Source organism: Schistocerca serialis, unplaced genomic scaffold (genome assembly GCF_023864345.2).
Source record: "Schistocerca serialis cubense isolate TAMUIC-IGC-003099 unplaced genomic scaffold, iqSchSeri2.2 HiC_scaffold_1331, whole genome shotgun sequence".
Lineage (NCBI taxonomy): Eukaryota > Metazoa > Arthropoda > Insecta > Orthoptera > Acrididae > Schistocerca > Schistocerca serialis.
In genome coordinates, this window is record NW_026047549.1 from 1279284 (window position 1) to 1299291 (window position 20008).

The following is a 20008-nucleotide window of genomic DNA, read 5'->3' on the forward strand; positions in this document are numbered from 1 at the left end:
AAGGGTGTGTGCCACAAAATTGCTGAAGCACCTAAACAAGTTTGTATTTGCAATGGGAATGATGTCAGATAGTAATAAACTCAGTTAGGAAAGGTGTGTGCCACAAAATTGCTGAAGCACCTAAACAAGTTTGTATTTGCAATGGGAATGATGTCAGATGTAGGAGATCGAAAAAACACTTGCTTACTTCATTTGCTTTCATATTTTGAGGTACCTCGTCAAACCGAGCAAAAGTTTTTAGACTGCAGAAGCATGTAATAAGACTTAATTGTGTTGTAAATTCCATATAATCATGTACAAATCTGAGCAAGGAAGTGGATATTCTAACCAATGCTTCAGTATATTTATCCCTTAAAGAAATTGGTTGCAAATAACATGTTTATTTCCAGACAATAGCTCAGCACATAGTAAAATATTAGCAACAATAAGACCTAAAATTGCTTACCTTGGTCCAAAGAGGAGTCCAGTTTACGGGAACACACATTTTCAATAAATTGCCAGCTACCATTAAAAAGTTTGTTTCAGAAACAGCATAGTTTAAACAGAGTTTGAAAGATTTTTAGGCAAGTGGCTCCTCTATAAATGAATATCGTAACAGGGACTGTTAGACCAGCTTAAGTAAAAATGTCTTGGATTTGGTTTTACAACAGTTAAGATTAGGTGTTGTGTGTATGATAAATTTGTTAAAAGTGCATAACTGTTTCATTCTGAGTATTAATTCTGTAAACGTTGGCAGTCCCAGTTTATCTGTTATGTATTCACATATCTTGAAAGTATCCTGACATGATCAGGGAAGTGTTATATTCAGATGGTCTTTGTTTTTTATGTTGTACTTTGACATATTCCATATCCAAGAAACCCATCTCATTTTTGGGTCTATAGAATGAGAACTGAATCTAATGTAGTAAAATACATCTGAGGATGTTAAACATGGCTTCAGTTATCAGCATAGATGTGTAGCCGTTTCAGTTGCTAAGATGAGAACTTAGATACCAGTGATATTTATTATGGGTTTATTATGTTGATCATACCTGTGTACACCCAATTCAATTGATAAGCAACTCGTATGGCTATAATTTATATGTAAAATATTGTCAGGATAGAACAATTGTCATATCCAATCACTCAATGAACCCTACTTTTATGTCAGGTCTTTCGTTCCACTGTTGAATCTTCGAATTGTGTGTAATGAACTGGCAAGAGCTACAGACAGTGCCTTGATATGCAGCGAAGCATATTAAATGCATGTTGAATCAGAGCTTGAAGATGATACTGATTAGTTAAAAACCTTTGTTGAATTTGTATACCGTTACTTTAATATTTCCATTCCCCTCAAAACATTGGTAATACAGATCACAGTAAGGATTGTACACTAAATTAATTCCTCTGCAACAGCAACAACACCCCTTTAAACATACGTCTGCAAGTCGTGGTTTCACCTTCTACAATACTTCACTCCCGGTCTCACTCCCTTCCCAAGGACTGCACACTTTTCATGTCTTTACACATTACTGTTACATCAGTGTGCAAATTTTAGTCTTTGTATTTTATCCTTGCTACCTTCAGAATTTCCTAGTGTATAGTCCAGCCAACAGTGTCAAAAGCTTTCTCTATATCCTCTTGTAAGATTTTTCGTAGGACCAATACTGCCTCATGTGTTGCTACTTTTTCCCAGATACCAAAGTAATGTTTCCTGAGGTCAGTTGGCACCTACCAGTTTGTCCACTATACCTTACTTAATTTGTGTCAAACTACAACCAAGACTTGCCACACTGATAGTTCTGTAATATTTCCAACTTTCAGTGCCTGGTTTTCTTGGAATAGGAATTATTACTTCCTTCTGAAACGTGAATGTTTTTCACTTGTCTCTTATCTTGCATACCACATGGAATAGTTCGACTTGGCTGTCTGAAGGATCTCCACAAATGTGAGGGAATGTCTACTCCAGGTGCCTTGTTTGGGTGCAGGTCTTTCATCACCATGTGAAATTATTCTATTAGTCTATCTCCCACCTAGTCTTCATCTGTCTCTTATAATATTGTACTCTAATTTCTCTCGTTATAGTAAACAGTTGAAATAAGAGCCCATATTCCAACTTTACTCTTTTGATGAATTTTATACACAATCTAATGTACCTTAGGTTAAAGGTAAGTTAAACAATCCCCATTCTTCCTGCTACAATAAAAATATTCAGAAAGAATATGTACAATCTGAATGCCTTGACAAAGTGTATTTTTTGGAAAGTGGTCCATACATGAAGGTAGTTACCAGTCCTTTGTGCATTTAATAAAGTTTTTTCTGCTCTGTTCATATAACACTAAGGGTTTTGGTTAGTCTATCTCTACAACAGGATGCAGCTGGCTTAAATATCCAGAAAGGATATGGAAATAACTTAATCCAACAAAAGTGACTGCTTATGGCAACCTTTATACTTTTGGGGAACCCTGCCTCCTTTTCACGAGTTTGTAAATGACTTTTTTCTTAACCTTCCTTAATGTGGCACAAATCAACTCTTCCATCATAACAGTTACCAGCAACAACAGAGTGAAACTGAAATAAGGTTGTGATACATAAGGAATATCAGTCACACATGTTACCTATGTGGATTGCTAGTGTTTGTAACAGAAGCCTCTTTAAGAAATTTAATAAATCTAAAAGGAAAACTTAGCAGCAGAGTGCAAAATCACATGACATTCAAGGCAAAGGTTTCTTAGTTGCATGTGAAACATACCTTGAAGAATATACTTTGCTCCTGCTGATCTAAACCAGTTAAAGGGTTCATAGTTGTACTGAAGTATCACCGTTATGTAGTACTACTACTACTGAATGCAGCCTGTTTTGTCGGCTTTGGTGAATAATAGTCAGTAAAAACCTTATTAATTTATATGAAGCTGGTATCTGTACAGATACCATTCGTGATCTTGCAGCTCTCTAAGAATGAAATTATTATGAAATCCCAGACCTTTAGCCGCTTACAGGTGTTTATAATTAGGTATATTCTGCACACAATTTCTGATCTGTTATTGCCACATTTCCCATGAAATGATAATATCTTACACACACACACACACACACACACACACACACACACACAACTCAGGCCACCAAGCTACAGAATTATTATACAGAAACAAAAAATATAAATATCGATCTATTTTATTGGGCATTTACATATGATTACACCTTACCACAATCAACGTTAAAAATATTACATGAACATAAATCTATCTGCCACACAGCAAAAAAATAAGCTTAAATGGATAATTCAAAATTTAACTAGACACAGAATAGCCTTAAAAATTGAAATTGTATCATGTGTCATCAGTGAAGAACTAAACATTTTTAAGTGTTGACACATGAACTGCAATCCAACATAATGGGTTACAAATACTCAGTTTAAGAATATAAAACATTTCTCCAACCACAGTTTTACTTCACTTGGCTCATACTGGAAGGAAATCCTAGGTTTACCACCTGACAGTGGATCAATAATGTGGCTATGGCAATCTCTTCCACAGTCACCAACTGAGGAACTGTTTACAGTTTGTACAGAAAATTTGAAAACTGTTTTTCATATCAATCAGGACACTCATTTCTAAAGCACCTCCTTTAAATGTCTCAAAGATAGCTGAAAGACTATCTCTCTGCTTCTCCAGCAAATCAGCACACACACATGCTAACAATAGCTTGTAAAGGAAATACAAACTCAGGTGCATGATGGAATGACATACAGCCAATAATTTGGCTCTAGATACATTTACTGATAATTTCACTGGGATACACACACCAGGTCTAATGAATACTACATTTTACCCCACTGAAAAAATTATATTCACACATATTGGACCTTGTAATGTACAAATAAAGCATTGTTTGACGAGACTAGATTGCAGAATCATGCTGACGAGTGGCACAAGGAATAAAGCAATCACATGATTTATTACAAACATGGTATAGGTGCCAATGGAGGAGTGAAACCATCACTTTTTTCTATCAGAGCTGTTAGCAAAGAGATCTTTTGAAGAAGTACAGGGATAGTTGTTATATGCAACATACAAAACAACAACACATGATATGCCTTTATTTTTTTATAGCTGTAAAGAGTAATGTGGGTTATTTGGTTTTCTTTTTCATTCAAGTTGAAAATGTGAGATCCATTCCTGAAGCACTAGCCATTTTCAAGGATTGGAATCCCATCTACTGGGTTACTGATTTCTTATAGTCTGAAATAAATGCAACTGATCAAGCATTTCCTCAGACAAAAGTGTACTTGTGCCTTTTCAGTCTGAAACAGGTTTGAGGAAGATGGCTGAATATATACCAAATGACATGAAGAGATTTCTGGGCATGTGGCAAGAAATTTCAGAATCACCAACAGAGAATTTACAGATCATACAAAAGAGATAGTGAGGCTTCTCAGAGAAACGAATATGCATCACCGTACGTTTAACAGCAGTGGCTATTGGCACATGAAAAGTGAGTGGAAGCTTATGAGGACAAGGGCAATTTTGATACCATTGACATTACAAGTGGAGTTGAAGCCATGAACAAGATTGTAAACATTTTTTTTTTCCTAAAATGGGACCTTCAATGGGGATACTAGGGATATAAGAAATCAATTTCTTCCAAGCCTAATTATAAAGTACTGTCTGCAGAATTCTGCCATCAAATCGTAACAGACATGTTCCACTGTTTTTTCATTTTTTTTTTTTGTAAAGCAAGTTTGTGAAACATGTCATGCAGTGATATGCACCAGGGAAAGTTGAGTTAACTGCAAGATTAGTGAATGTGAAGTTGGACAATGTTTTGTATGGAGAGTACAATGTTCAAAGACTGTAATTATGTTGTAAGCTTTGCTCTACCAAACTGCGCATGTGAAGATTTTGAGATATATAAATACCCATGCAAGCATTTCTGTGCAATCTTTATTTTCTATCCAGAGTGGGGTTTTGATAAAATACCAGAAATCTGCAGGAATAGCCGATTAATCTGTCTTCACGAGATGTACAGGTTTGGTTTCAGAAGCGTGTCTGCAGTAATTTCACATGAAGATAGTAGCAATGAGGACACAATTGAGGAAACACATATAGAGCATCACACTGATACCTTAACCATTTCTTTGCAGCAATTTGAAGTGAAGGTGTTGTTCAAACAGGTTTATAATCTCACATACAACTGTATCAACAGTGAAACATTACGAAAAGTACTTGAATCACTCAGCAACTGTGTGCCAGATTTGCAGTTAGCAAACCCTGAAATTTGTGGTCTCCCCACAGCTGTACCATCAAATTCCCAACAATAATATTAAGTAAGATGCCATTACTTTTACAGGGCCTGGCATAAAGACCCCTCTCATTGTAATGTTCATATATTTGTGCCTTAATGGATTATTAACTACTAAGGAATAGATCACATGGAGGTCATAGCATTCCATTTGAAGGATCAAACAATAAGAGCTATCTAAAAAATACAAATAAGGGAGATCTTTATGCCAAGTTCTGTAAGCAAACTGTCACACATTTGAATTTTTAAGTAGCAGTAGTGAAAAATATTTATCTGTGGAAAGTTAGTAAGGTAGTTGTATTGACCGTGATTTGTATTTCCTTTACCCAAGCAACTATGTCTACTTCTCATTACAAGAAATTCTTGGATTGTTGAGAAACCTGTCAAAAATTACAATCTAGTTGCAAACATTTATGTGCCACAACAAATGGCAGTTTGATACACACGTGAAATACTATATGGATTGTTTTCCTCCAGGAATACTATCAGTCTTCCAAGATATCCTTGGAATATAACAGTCTTGATGCAATCTGGTGTGAATTTTCCCATGGACTGAAGGCCAGAAATCCATCATAACTGAACCTAACAAATAAATTAACAACAAGTAATTGAGTTATGCAACATGAAGACAACTGATACACATGTTTTCAAGGCACAATTCCAAAATTTAGTACTCACTTCTTTTGGTGCCCAATGACATTGCTCACCAGCTGCAACGCCCAGAACTACTTTATAACTGAATTTAATAAACATTACTGGTATTCCAGTAACAGTAATTGCTTGTGTGTGCTCTGCAAAGTTATTAAGAACATTAGAACCAAGGTGGTAGATATCCAATATGTAGGTAACTGATACGCATTAAGCTTCTAAAGCAAATAAAAAAAGTCAATCCTTACTTCATTTGGTCCCAATGACATTGCTGACCAGATACCATATCAAGGAAACAGCACACTTCTGTCAGAGTGATACTGGGCAATCTCACATGTTCATTAACAGGGCAGTCTTTACCTTTTTCTCTGTTTCACGTGAATCACTAGACATGTACTGAAGCAAGTGAGAGCAAGTGCATTCTTACTTGGAAAAAGAAATGCAAAATCTTTTCTCCATCAGTCATACGACATCTCAATGCCACTAAGATATATCTTATTTATTTTTTCCACCTTTTCAATTCTCAACATTGTCCCATATTTGAATTAACCTAATTTAAAGTTAAAATCTTTTACTTCATATTTTAAAAAATTTGCAAGTTCTACACTATCATCTAGTTTAATTCCTCAGAAAAATATTTTCTCTGGTGAACAACGAAAAATCCAGGATGGAATGTAACAATATTATGAAAAGGATAGTTGTTGCTGCTCACCAAATAGTGAAGATGCTGAGTCACAGAAAGGCACAACAAAAATACTGTCGGACTTATCTTTCGGGCAACAAGGGCCTTTTAAAAAGCGCGCGCGCACACTCACTCACAAACACACACACAAATGTAGCAACTATCCTTTTTATAATATTTTATCTATTGCTACTTCGAAATTCAAATGTGCAACAAAGTTAAAAAGCAGAGACCAACATAAAGACCTCATAGCATTCCATCTCGAGGATCAGAAATGACGGAGCTTATTCGTATTTTACATAGACAAAGAGCTATCTAAAATTCAAACAAACCGTCATTTCTTACCCTTCAAATGGAAAGTTATAATGTGTTTAAGACAGATCTCTTAAGGCTTTTGGCATCGTTCTTCGCTATTGTTTGGAAGTTGATGGCACTGCTAATGGGAGACCACCAACTTCAGGATTTGCTAATTGCAAATCTTGCCCACAGTTGCTCAGTGATTCAAGTACTTTTTGTAATGTTTTGCTTTTGCTGCAGTTGTATGTGAGATTATAAATCTGTTTACACAGCTCCCTTGCTTCAAACTGCTGCAAAGGAATATTCTGGGTCTGAACAAGACCATCTGTATTTGCTGCCTTGACAGCCTCCTCAACCTCGACAGCATCCTCAGCTGCTTCAACTGCCTCCTCAACAGCTTCGTCACTACTACTGCCTTCATATGAAATTACTAAAGAGCCACTTCTAAAGCCCACCCATACATTTCATCAAGACAGATTAATGGACTAGTCTTATAACTTTCTGGCATTTTATCAAAACCCCACTCTGGGTAAAAAATAAAGATTGCACAGAAATGCTTGCATGGGTATTTATATCTCCGAAAATCTTCACATGTGCAATCTGGTATATCAAAGTTTACAACATAACTACAGTTTTTGGACTTTGCACTCTCCACACAAAATGAACCATCCAATCACCTACTCACTGATCTTGCAGTTAACTCAACTTTCGCTGATGCATATTGCTGCATGACATGTTTCACAATCTTGTTTGTTTTTTTATGCAAAAACAGTGGAACATCTTTGTTATAAGCTTTGATGGCAGAATTCTGCAGACAGTACTTTCTAACTAGGCTTTGAAGAAACTGGTTTATTATAACCTTAGTAACCCCAGTTAAAGTCCTGTCTGAATTGTGTTTAAGGAAAAAATGTTTTACAACCTTGTTCATGGCTTCAACTCAATTTGTAGTGTCAATGGTTGCAAATCTGCCCTTGTCCTCATACGCTTTCACCCATCCTTCACATACCGTTAGCCATTGCTGTTGAACGTATGGCCATGCACGCTCGTTTCTCCGAGAAACCTCATGCGTTCGCAACTCTTCTACGCGATCTCTAAATTCTCTCTCCGTTGGTGATTCTGAAATTTCTTGCCACATATCCAGAAATGTCTTCATGTCATTTGGTACACGTAGATTATCCTTTTTTTTTTTTTTTTTTCAACCATGTTCCCCATGGCTGTTTTCGATGGAAAAGGCACAAATAAACTTTTGTCTGAGGGACTGCTTGCTCAATTGCATTTATCTCCGACTCCGAGAAATCAGTAACCCAATAGAGGGGATTCCAATCCTTGTTCCAGTCCTTGAAAATGTCTAGTGCTTCATGAATGGATCTTGCATTTTCAATCTGAATGGAAAAAAAAACCCGACAACCAAATAGCCCACATTACTCTTCACAGCTATAAAAAATAAAGGAATATCATATGTTGTTGTTTTGTATGTTGCATCTAACAAACAACTACCCCCATACTTCTTCAAAAGATCTCTCTGCCAACTGCTCTGATAGCAAAAAAGTAATGGTTTCACTTCTCCATTGGCTCGCATACAATGTCTATACTAAATCATGTGATTGCTCGAGTCTTTGTGCCACTCATCAACCTGATTCTGCAGTCTAGTCTCGTCAAACAATACTTTATTCATACCATAAAGGGTCCGATAAATGTGACTGTAAATAGTTTTCTCTGTGGGGTAAAAGGTAGTATTCATTTGACCAGGTATGTGTGTCCCAGTGAAATTGATTTCAACAAATCTATCTAGAGCCAACTTAATGACTTTGAGAGATGTCATTCCACTGAGTACTAAGTTTTTGATTTCCTTTACAAGTGAAGGATGTATGTACCCACTTGCTTCAACATTTTCAGTAGCATGTGTGTGTGCACTTGCTGGGGAAGCAGTCAAATAATAACGTAGGTAGCTCGTAGGCGGGCATGGTAATGCCAAATCTTTCTGTAGACTTGCAAGAACCTGTAAGACAAAAATGTATCAATTATTTAATTAAGAGCATTAAAAACAATAGATTTTAAAGTATATTGTCAACTGATCACATAAAATTTTCTCCAAGCAGAACCCAAACTGGATACTTACTTTTGCTTTGGTATCCCTGTGTTCAGTTGCTGAGTGCATACTGTAATCAGGATACACCCTTATACACTTAATATTTAAAGTTGCTGGGCAGTTGGATTTTCTAGTATCCATGATCCTCAATCTCTTACGAGGAGTCACATGGTCTTCCTAAAGAGGGTAAAGAACTACTATAAAATTTATTTAATAAACTTTCCCTGTAACGAACTTGTTTTATGGAAAGTAAGTCTATCCTAACACAGCATGATATTACCAAGTGCTCAGGTACACTAGACTCTTTACTTTTATAGTATTTTGGCCCCAAAACACAGTGCCTTGACCACACACTCTCCACTGCAAATGCACAACCAAAAAAGGGGATAGGGACATGTCCCTGCATTTGCTTGAAGAAATGCTTTGTTTTACCTGGAACAGTTAATATATTTCTCACAGAAATGTTAAATAATTTACATATGTTATTGTTAATTAACTAAATACAATGTGAGAAAACATTTCATTCATTTGATAGGTATTGTCAAAGTTCTGAACTGATGGAAGCAGATTGTCTATCTACTTTACATAGTACTGGAGCAAAATTTTACAGGATGTCACACGTATCTATCAAAGAAATGGAACTGTCTGCCATGTGCAATGAGGATACCATACTGATTTCGGGCAACTGAAGTGCTTTATTGTGGTTCCAATAAATGTGGAATTAATATTCTTTGTAAACAAAGGAGATGTGAAGAACACTTATGTAGAAAAATGTAATTACTATAAATGTGGAATTACAAAAAATAAACCTAACTAGGAAGACAATAAAGCTAAACATGCCTGTCAATAGGTTCAATGAGCTGACTACTGTTTTACATATCAACACCACAATTATCGAAAACCATAGAAACCATTTCAACATGAACACAGCAGTATAGATTAATTAAAATTATTTGTTAGTTGGCATCTGTCACTTGTTGCTGAAGTGTTAGCACACCGGCTGCTGCTGTATTATAGGCAACAAACAGAGCAGGTCACTCAGCAAGTGCTGTTCAATTTAATTTTCATGTTAAAAAAAGTAGGTTTAGCTCAGTACAGGCAGAGCACAGGTTGGGATTACGAAAGGATGGGAGACATATACATGTAACTCTGTGCAGTGTTGGAAGTGGCCATTATAAAATAACATGAATATGACATGCTCTGCTGACAACTGGTTTTGGAGTGACCAATGGCATAACTGTGGCAGATACGACATTTTATAGCCCAGAATTTAAACTCATTTGATAACCTAACCGTAACATGATGTGCAATATATCCTAGAAAATGGCTGTCAGCATTCTACAGAAGAACTGTTAATCGTACTTTGTTCACAACAATTAATACACTGACCACGGGCAGTCGCACAGAGCCTCACGCCTAATGCTGTTGCCTGGCCTGGCTTGATGGTGAAACATCCAACACTAAGCATGTGGCAGGAAACTAGCTGAAGCTATTCTCTATAAGCAAACTCAAGGGAAAAAAATTGTATTTCAGTGCTAAAACAAACTAATTTCTTCCTTTCATTAATTATGGCACCTGAAACTGTCCTCACACAAGCTGCATGGACTGCCAAATTACCAACTGATGACCAGTCCTGGTTTGTATTCAGTTACATGTTATAGGTGACAAGCTGATTTCAAATGAAATAATGATATGAAGAAGAAATATAAGGAGTTAAAAAGTAAATACAATGTCGAAAATGACACAGCAGAGTGTTAGAAATAAAACTGCATCCAAACCTATTAACTGAATAAAAATAATGAAGTAATTTTGATATATATTGGTATAAAAAATATCAAAGAATCTGTCAAGACTCAAATCCACAACTGTATATGGATCAGGAATGTTTCTTATCTGTTGCACTACGCTACCACTCTACATTACACTAATGTAAGATTATTTGGTCCCAACGATCATGTGCTGCCTCCAACCAGATCAGCCTTTCACATTATGTTACGATGCTAAAGCTAGCTCTAGCACCATAAAGATATTGTTAGGATAGGTAGTTACGCCTACTGTCTTAAAATGTTTAAGGCCAATCTGGTTGAAGGCAGCAAATGATTGCATGGCGTTCAAACACATCGAGAAAGGAAGTCGACAAGAAAATGGAAGTGGTTTGATCAGTTGTTGTGGCAGTCAGAAAATGGCGAACAGAGATAGTTTGGACCTAACGCATTCAGCACTCTGGATGAAACCAGCTCCGACAGGAATTGTCAACCAACTAATAATTTTAATCAGCCTTTTATCAAATGCAAGTGTGTAAAAATTACTGAATGTATGGCTGTGAAAATGGATAAATGACAAACAAGTCAACACAGAGGAAAATAATTAATACAATTCTGCCTTGCATATCACAACAACTATTAACAATAACAAAAAGAGTCAATTCCATCAATTGTTAGTGCAGCTTAGAAAGAAATGTCCATTTAAAGTATATATACTATCCCTAATTCCAGCAAACTAAGTTCTTCCTTCAAGTATACATATACCAACTAAAATGGTAAACCACAGAAAGTAATTAATGCAGCAGTCCACTTACTTTTCATAACATCTGAAGATGGCTCTTCAAAACGACTACTTCTCACGCAGTATGAAAACCCCATAGTTTTCAGCTGATCGAGAAGTGTTTCCACCTGAGAATAAAGTGACCAGTAGCATAAACTGAGGGTAACTACACTGCAGGTTAACTGGGAAACATGAATGAAGAGGGAAATTTTAGGCTTTACAAAATTCAGTTATTTAATGTACACAGCCTTTCATCACATCTGATGTTTTTGACAGCTAAAGTAAGTGTTATGTTATTAACCATGGATGAGTTAACAAAATCGGGAGTTCATTTGTTTGCTCTTTTGCTTTTATTCCATTGTTATTCACTGACCACAAATTATGTTACTGTTGACTTCAGTTAAAATTGTGACCATAAAATGTTCTTTCAGTTGTGATTATGATGATGAAAAATATTTTCCAAGCGCACATGAAGTTTAATGACCTAGTTTTGAGGTTAACTGATCAGTGCTTCAGTTAACCTCATTTCAAGCACACCTTGCCTTATGTCAACAAAAGCTTTATTAAGCATAATAATTATGCATACTACGAATTCCAGGTTTTATATACTAAGAATAAGACAATCACCAATCAAAATTACCCAGTACAACTGATGAAAGTTGAAACTGGTTAATACATCCATGAAATAGTTTTTGTAAAAATTACAAAAAGATTTCTCTCCTACAATTGAAAAATATAAGTTTTCAGCCGTCAAACTCTTAACAAAAGTGGAAGACCTCTGACTACATTACTTCAATACAACATCCATTAAGCTTAATCACAAAATCTGCAAGCATCTTGGCACATTAATTTGCAAAGGGATTGAAATCTGTGACAAAGACCTGGGAAAGAGAGCATGATACGACAAATTGCTCACAGAATTCATGAAACTTCCATTACGTACATGACACACTCCCCTCAAAGACCACAACTTATGATTCTGCATAATCATCATATGAAAAAAAAACAGCATAATTTTGCATACTCTGCCACATCATACAAGCCATAAGCTATGACTTCTTGTCTTGAAGTCTTACTTAAGTTATTGTATGATACAGGAAATTATCTAATGACAAATAGAGCAAAATCAATCACGATCTGGGCTGGTTAGCCAGAATTCCTCCTTATCACCAACAGAAATAATACAGCACTTAAGGCTTATTTGACTGATACACTCCAAACTTAAAAATAATTTGCCATCTATTTCTACAATTGGTATTCCTGACAAGGTTATAGATGCAGACCTCAACATTTCTCCTCCTCGAGAAGTCAACACTATCCAGCAGAAGAACTGAGATAATATCTCCAGAAGACATTTTGCCTCATCCCAAGTCCTATGTTGTGAGAGGAAAAACTAAGAAAAATAAATAAATGACTTAATAACTCACTCCCATCAACATCATCTCCAGTAAAATCCAGATCAATAGAAGAAATTAAAATAAAATCTAGCAGGGCAATAAGAAAAGAGTGTAGATGTGAAAGAACACCTGTAAGAGAAGTTTAACTTTGAGGGCTTCAAAGTGTCATAACATTCTATACGCTATGAGGACCCATATTCACTAATGAGCATTTCTAAAGACTAAAACAGCTTACGTTACCATCAAAATTTCAGTGTGGTGCTGAGAAAATTTTAGATCCTGACAGACTTTGTCTACCAATATAATCCAGCAAGCCCAATAGAGTTCCAACATTATCCACACATACTTAAGCAGCCACCTAAGCAGTGGTAATAGTTGAAACATCGTAACATGTATTAATTAAGCGGACAGTTATTACTGAGCAATGGTATCCTGAACAAAAAGCTCTCACGCAGCATCCATCAACAATGCACCTTTGCTCAGAATTCAGTAGGGAGGCCAAACATGGTCATGTTGCAACATTTGCATAAAATTGCATTCATTACAGTGCTATTGATGAAAAAAGTTGTTTCATAGTTGATGTCACTGACCTTGCTGAAACTTTGGTGAGAAACTAAGGATCTTACAGTCATTTGAATTACAGAGCTCCATATCCCTGCATAGACAGTTTTCTAGCTAATCTCTGAATTCAGTACCTCAATGAAATTCAGCTCAGTGCCAGCGCAAAGAAAACAACAGTAATGGATTTGTGCACTTATGCACTGGAGCTGATACTGCAATTAGAAAGAACTACGTAAAATTCCTGGGCAAATGCAGGATACTTTTATGTGGAATGCAGAGCCCACGCTCTGGCAATGACATTAGCTGCAAATATACTGCTTTTTATTTTCCTTTTGCATGACTGTTCCCAGGCCCTGTCCCATTTTCATGTGTGTGTCTTCTAAATTATGCCATTTACTCGAGACGACGTTTGTGCTTGAGCTGCTGCAATGTTCAGTTTCTCTTACTGTAATACATAGATGACGAACTCACAAACGGCGAATTTTGAAACAAAGTTGCCATTAACTTCCTAAACAGCGATCATTAATTACAATATTCCACGTGTATATGTTACAGTAAAGGTAATGTAACAATGCAGCACCTCACAACGAAAACAAAGAAAAAACTGCATAATACATAAAAAACTCACATAAAAATTGGAATCAGATCGCAGAAAGCGACATGTAAATTTTATTAAAATGAAATCTTAACTGGCAGCAGAAAAAAGTTATTTTCTAGAGTTCCTAATGTCTTTAAAGGCGCATATTTTTGCCAGCCAATTCTAACATAAAATTATTATTACCTCCTCCAACGAATTACAATAGCCTGAAATCAGGCCATCCTCTGGAACTCTGAAATCTTTCAGAGCGTCACGAAAGATGTTTTCATACACCTGAGACATTTTGCTCGATAGCAAAAACACAACCACTCAAAATACACGGTTAGTATGACAGTGAAGAACAAAGCAGACGCTTTTCCCGCTAACTCGATTCGTCCACAGATCTCGATCAGTCAACAAGTGTGCAGCGCGTTTGTATATACGTCATTTTGACGTCACTTCCGAGTGGTTTTCGACCACAATGATGTGTCTGTTAGGCTCATGGAGGTAGAATAAGGGGAGATGGCGCTACAGACTTGCGCTGTACGTTGTTTTGAAGGCAGTGGGCGGGGCCTGCCGCCATCTTGGATCCCCCAAAACATTAGCAGACGAGTGTTTACAATTGCTTCTCGTTCGTTATTTATGTCGTGTGCACGTGATATTTGTTTTATATAGTAAATGTTACTCGGTTTTAGTGAACAACACAGCATAAGGAACGCAACTTCAAACGTTTTTCTGGTCTTAAATGCGTATTCTATACAGTAATACGTAAAAATATTACGCTTCTTGCCTCAGTACTGTAATTCCTTTTTGTTTATACACTTAGAATAACCGAGAAGAGACGTATGTGCTATGAAAAGCGTGCTTTTGTAATCCATTTCTATTCACTCTCATTGTGTTTGTGTCGATAATTGATAAAGCCAGAACTCCAAAAACAATGATTGATAGTTTAGAGGCACCGATTTGTATTCGTTGCATTTTCAAGTCAAATGCAAATTTTAAATGTTCATGTTTGCAAGAAACTTACCTTATTTCCTTTGGTGTCCCATAGATGTATGCAGGGATGATATAAACAAGCCAGCTGTCATGTCAACAAAGTGAAAAATACGTTAAATTACGAAGGAACAGAACTGAATTTAAGATTGTCAGGCCCATTGCAATTTCCACATCTGCTTTCTTTTTAAATTGTACCTACCAAATGACATTCAGCGTGGCAAAGAACAGAAATTTACAGGGTAATACGACAACACAGTGATTAATGTAATGATCTAAGCCTGGACTTCGATAGGGAACTTTGCTTTAACAAATATGTAACCATTTAAGTACTTATAATTTAACCACTGTAACAGGTGTTCCACACATTTTACTGAAGATTTAATTAACTACATTTAGTTACATTAGTTTTATATTAAATTATTGCATATTAAAACATTAGTCCCCATTTCCAGGATATTTCTTGCCAGGACTTTTCAGTTACTTCAGAATAACCACACAGTGAAAACCAAGTGTAATGCTCACTTCCAGACAGCTCTTCGCCTTGGATTGATAGAAATCTAAAGTTAAATCACAGAAATAAAACCATACTGTAAAACTTTACAGTGCATCAGAATTTCAAGTATATATAAGAAAATAGCGCTTAAATAAGTCCACTTACGAATGAAATGTGATTTGTTTAAACTTTAGACTACAATCAGAACGATTAGTACACCCGTGAACAACGCAAGCCCGGCATTTTTTATCAAAACACTTCACGACTACACGGAATCAAACCACCAGAAGCGAATGTTTTGGGGTAGCTAACATGGCGGACCTACTCTTGGGTCGGCTTCAAGTTTGTGACGTCATGACAACTCCTCTTATTTTTACCTCCATGGTTAGGCTTCCCGTTTCCGAGCTGGCTCGCGCGACGGCTGCCTTGCGGGTTCCGTCGTCTGCTAGTGGGCTACCTTGCTGGGAACCTTGTAAGATTTCCAGGATAGGTCCGGTGCTATTTTTCTTGTAAGGTTCCCTGCGTGCGACCTGCGTTGGCCAATCATGAGACGTTTCGTTTGTGACGTCAGACGCGGAAAGCTTGAGCTGGAAGCCTTTGTTCATAGTTGCTTTTCTGCTGTTGTGAGGTGCGGTAGGAAGTTATTATAATTATAATTATTAAATAATGGCAGTGCAGTGGTCCAAGGAAGCGAATGAAACTTTGATATGTGCTTATAGGGAAGAACAGTGTCTGTACGTCGTGAAAAGCACAAATTATTACAATAAACACTTGCGTGCAGAGGCACTCGAAAGAGTTGCAAGTGCCGTGTGTCTTGTTCGACCATACACGACGAGCAAGGAGTGCTACAGCAAAATGCACAATCTACGAACTCAGTTTAAAGTGGAGCACGCCAAAGTAAAATCAACGAAAAGCAGTGGCGCTGGGATGAACGACGTAAGTACAAAACTATGAATTTTGTGTTGAATGTAGAAACCTACTACTTGCAAAAATCGGACACATTTAAGACTATTTCCTAGAAATATCACACTGAATATTCACCCGATTTTTGAAAGCACATAATCTTGAATGGTAATGGATTACGATGTAGCTTTCCCACGTACATTTTACTATGTTAATATGAACTTACAATTTTTCAGATATACAAACCATCTTTATGGTATTACGAGAAGTTAATGTTTTTGGCGGATCATTGCTTGCCACGAAAAAGCACAGCCATAGCCCTGACTCAACATTCCATGACTGAGGACAATGAAAGTGAAGAGGTTAGTTACCTATTTACTTAAGACAAAAACTGAATTTCATGAGTCTTAGACATATTAAAAATGCAATTAGAATACTGTGCTCCACTGTCGTAGCTATTCATACAGAATCATGTAGTGGATAGTAGTTTTGTAAAATTACTTTTGAAAATGAGGTTATTCTGTTTGAAGCTATTTAAGAACCATAGTAAACCCTGAAGGGATTAATTTTTAAATTTTTTAACCTTTTAAAAACTGGAGCAAAGTAGCCCTATTGTGGATTAGGCCTAATTTGCTTGTGGATAGGTGTCAGTTTTCTCTGTGGTTTTGATATGGTTTTATTTCTTCTGTATGATTCCCAGTCTTCATCTGAACTTCATCTACAATTTGTTCTTATGATAGGTCTTCATCACTAGAATAATCAAGCACTGCCTGGTTTCTTCCTTCTATCAGGTTGTTTACTAGTACCTTTTACTGATTCAGAAGCATTTTGTGACATTCTTAGCAAATGTTCCATTTGTTATGGATTACTGGAATTCTTTCAGATTTTGTGTGCATTGTAATTTGCATATTGGTGTGCTCTTGGCTTTTGTCTGCATTCATACCCACTGTAACAACACTAATCTCTTAAGCAGTATTCCTTTCAATGTGTTAAGATTCATCCCAAGTTTCTTCAGGTGTGAAAGACAGCAATGAAAATATTGTGGAGCTATTTTGATCAAATTTGTCAGAGGGAAAAAGTTGCCTCAGTTTCCCTGAAATTGGGGCAAAGAACACCCCGCCCCCCCCACTTTTATAATAACAAAATGTAATTTAAATAGAAGTTATCCCTTCTACATCTACATTTATACTCCGCAAGCCACCCAACGGTGTGTGGCGGAGGGCACTTTACGTGCCACTGTCATTACCTCACTTTCCTGTTCCAGTCGCGTATGGTTCACGGGAAGAACGACTGTCTGAAAGCCTCCGTGCGCGCTCTAATCTCTCTAATTTTACATTCGTGATCTCCTTGGGAGGTATAAGTAGTGGGAAGCAATATATTCGATACCTCATCCAGAAACGCAACCTCTCGAAACCTGGCGAGCAAGCTACACCGCAATGCAGAGCGCCTCTCTTGCAGAGTCTGCCACTTGAGTTTATTAAACATCCCCATAACGCTATCACGGTTACCAAATAACCCTGCGATGAAACGCGCCGCTCTTCTTTGGATCTTCTCTATCTCCTTCGTCAGACCGATCTGGTACGGATCCCACACTGATGAGCAATACTCAAGTATAGGTCGAACGAGTGTTTTGTAAGCCACCTCCTTTGTTGATGGACTACATTTTCCAATTACTCTCCCAATGAATCTCAACCTGGTACCCGCCTTACCAACAATTAATTTTACATGATCATTCCACTTCAAATCGTTCCGCACGCATACTCCCAGATATTTTACAGAAGTAACTGCTGCCAGTGTTTGTTCCGCTATCATATAATCATACAATAAAGGATCCTTCTTTCTATGTATTCGCAATACATTACATTTGTCTATGTTAAGGGACAGTTGCCACTCCCTGCACCAAGTGCCTATCCGCTGCAGATCTTCCTGCATTTCGCTACAATTTTCTAATGCTGCAACTTTTCTGTATACTACAGCATCATCCGCAAAAAGCCGCATGGAACTTCCGACACTATCTACTAGGTCATTTATATATATTGTGAAAAGCAATGGTCCCATAACACTCCCCTGTGGCACACCAGAGGTTACTTTGTCTGTAGACGTCTCTCCATTGATAACAACATGCTGTGTTCTGTTTGCTAAAAACTCTTCAATCGAGCCACACAGCTGGTTTGATATTCCGTAGGCTCTTACTTTGTTTATCAGGCGACAGTGCGGAACTGTATCGAACGCCTTCCGGAAGTCAAGAAAAATAGCATCTACCTGGGAGCCTGTATCTAATATTTTCTGGGTCTCATGAACAAATAAAGCGAGTTGGGTCTCACACGATCGCTGTTTCCGGAATCCATGTTGATTCCTACATAGTAGATTCTGGGTTTCCAAAAACGACATGATACTCGAGCAAAAAACATGTTCTAAAATTCTACAACAGATCGACGTCAGAAATATAGGTCTATAGTTTTGCGCATCTGCTCGACGACCCTTCTTGAAGACTGGGACTATCTGTGCTCTTTTCCAATCATTTGGAACCCTCCGTTCCTCTAGAGACTTGCGGTACACGGCTGTTAGAAGGGGTGCAAGTTCTTTCACGTACTCTGTGTAGAATCGAATTGGTATCCCGTCAGGTCCAGTGGACTTTCCTCTATTGAGTGATTCCAGTTGCTTTTCTATTCCTTGGACCCTTATTTCGACGTCAGCCATTTTTTCGTTTGTGCGAGGATTTAGAGAAGGAACTGCAGTGCGGTCTTCCTCTGTGAAACAGCTTTGGAAAAAGGTGTTTAGTATTTCAGCTTATGTAGTAACTGTCTCTTACATTATTTACAAAACTTCAGTATGCTCAACTGTTCAGGGGATGTTATGCATTTCATTCAGTTATAGTATTGCAATAAATTTCAGAATGTTTTGCAATTTACAGACATGCAGTCTCTCTTCTCAAAGTGTGGATATACAACCATCACCACATCAAAACATCGAAGGCTGTTATAGTCTTGATGTGGATGTGCTGAACGATGTACGCATTGGGGAACAATGTGGAGAAGCAGCAGCAGCAACAACAGCACCACCACCACCACAACCACCACCACCTACCACCTACCCATGCCACTCAAAGCAGGGATGGAAGAAGGAAGAGGCCTGGTGATGGGTACAAGAGTGCTGCTGAGGTAATAGCTAATAAAATATGTGCCACCCAAGACCGCCAACAACCCTTGGCAGAGCTAACTATGGATAGCTGCATGATATTCATTGGTAACCTTGCAAAGTAAACCAAGAGCAATGAAATCAGAATGCAGTTAATAAGAGACCTTGTTAATGTAACAACAGAAGCAAAACTGAAAGATCTACAGATACAAATGCAGAACTCGAGTGAAAGTGAAATTGTGTAAGTTTGTGATTTTCATGACCTACAGAAAATAAATGGTATTTAAAATTATTTACTTTATTCCTTTCTTCCAAGTTCCCTTTAATTTCCACTAACATCTTGGCCAACAATATCTTTATTTGTTGTGCAACATACAATAAAGAAATATGCCAGTCACTG

General features: G+C 37.2%; 1 protein-coding gene across 1 annotated transcript; it reads left to right on the top strand.

Annotated features, from left to right (window-relative positions):
* Window positions 1-16303: 16303 nt before the first annotated feature.
* On the top strand, window positions 16304-19643 carry LOC126439683 (uncharacterized). Its single transcript, XM_050090573.1, has 3 exons — window positions 16304-16503; window positions 16707-16832; window positions 19385-19643. Exons 1-3 carry the CDS (start codon window positions 16423-16425, stop codon window positions 19607-19609), a joined length of 432 nt encoding a protein of 143 aa, XP_049946530.1. The 5' UTR covers window positions 16304-16422; the 3' UTR covers window positions 19610-19643.
* The last annotated feature ends 365 nt before the right edge of the window (window positions 19644-20008 follow it).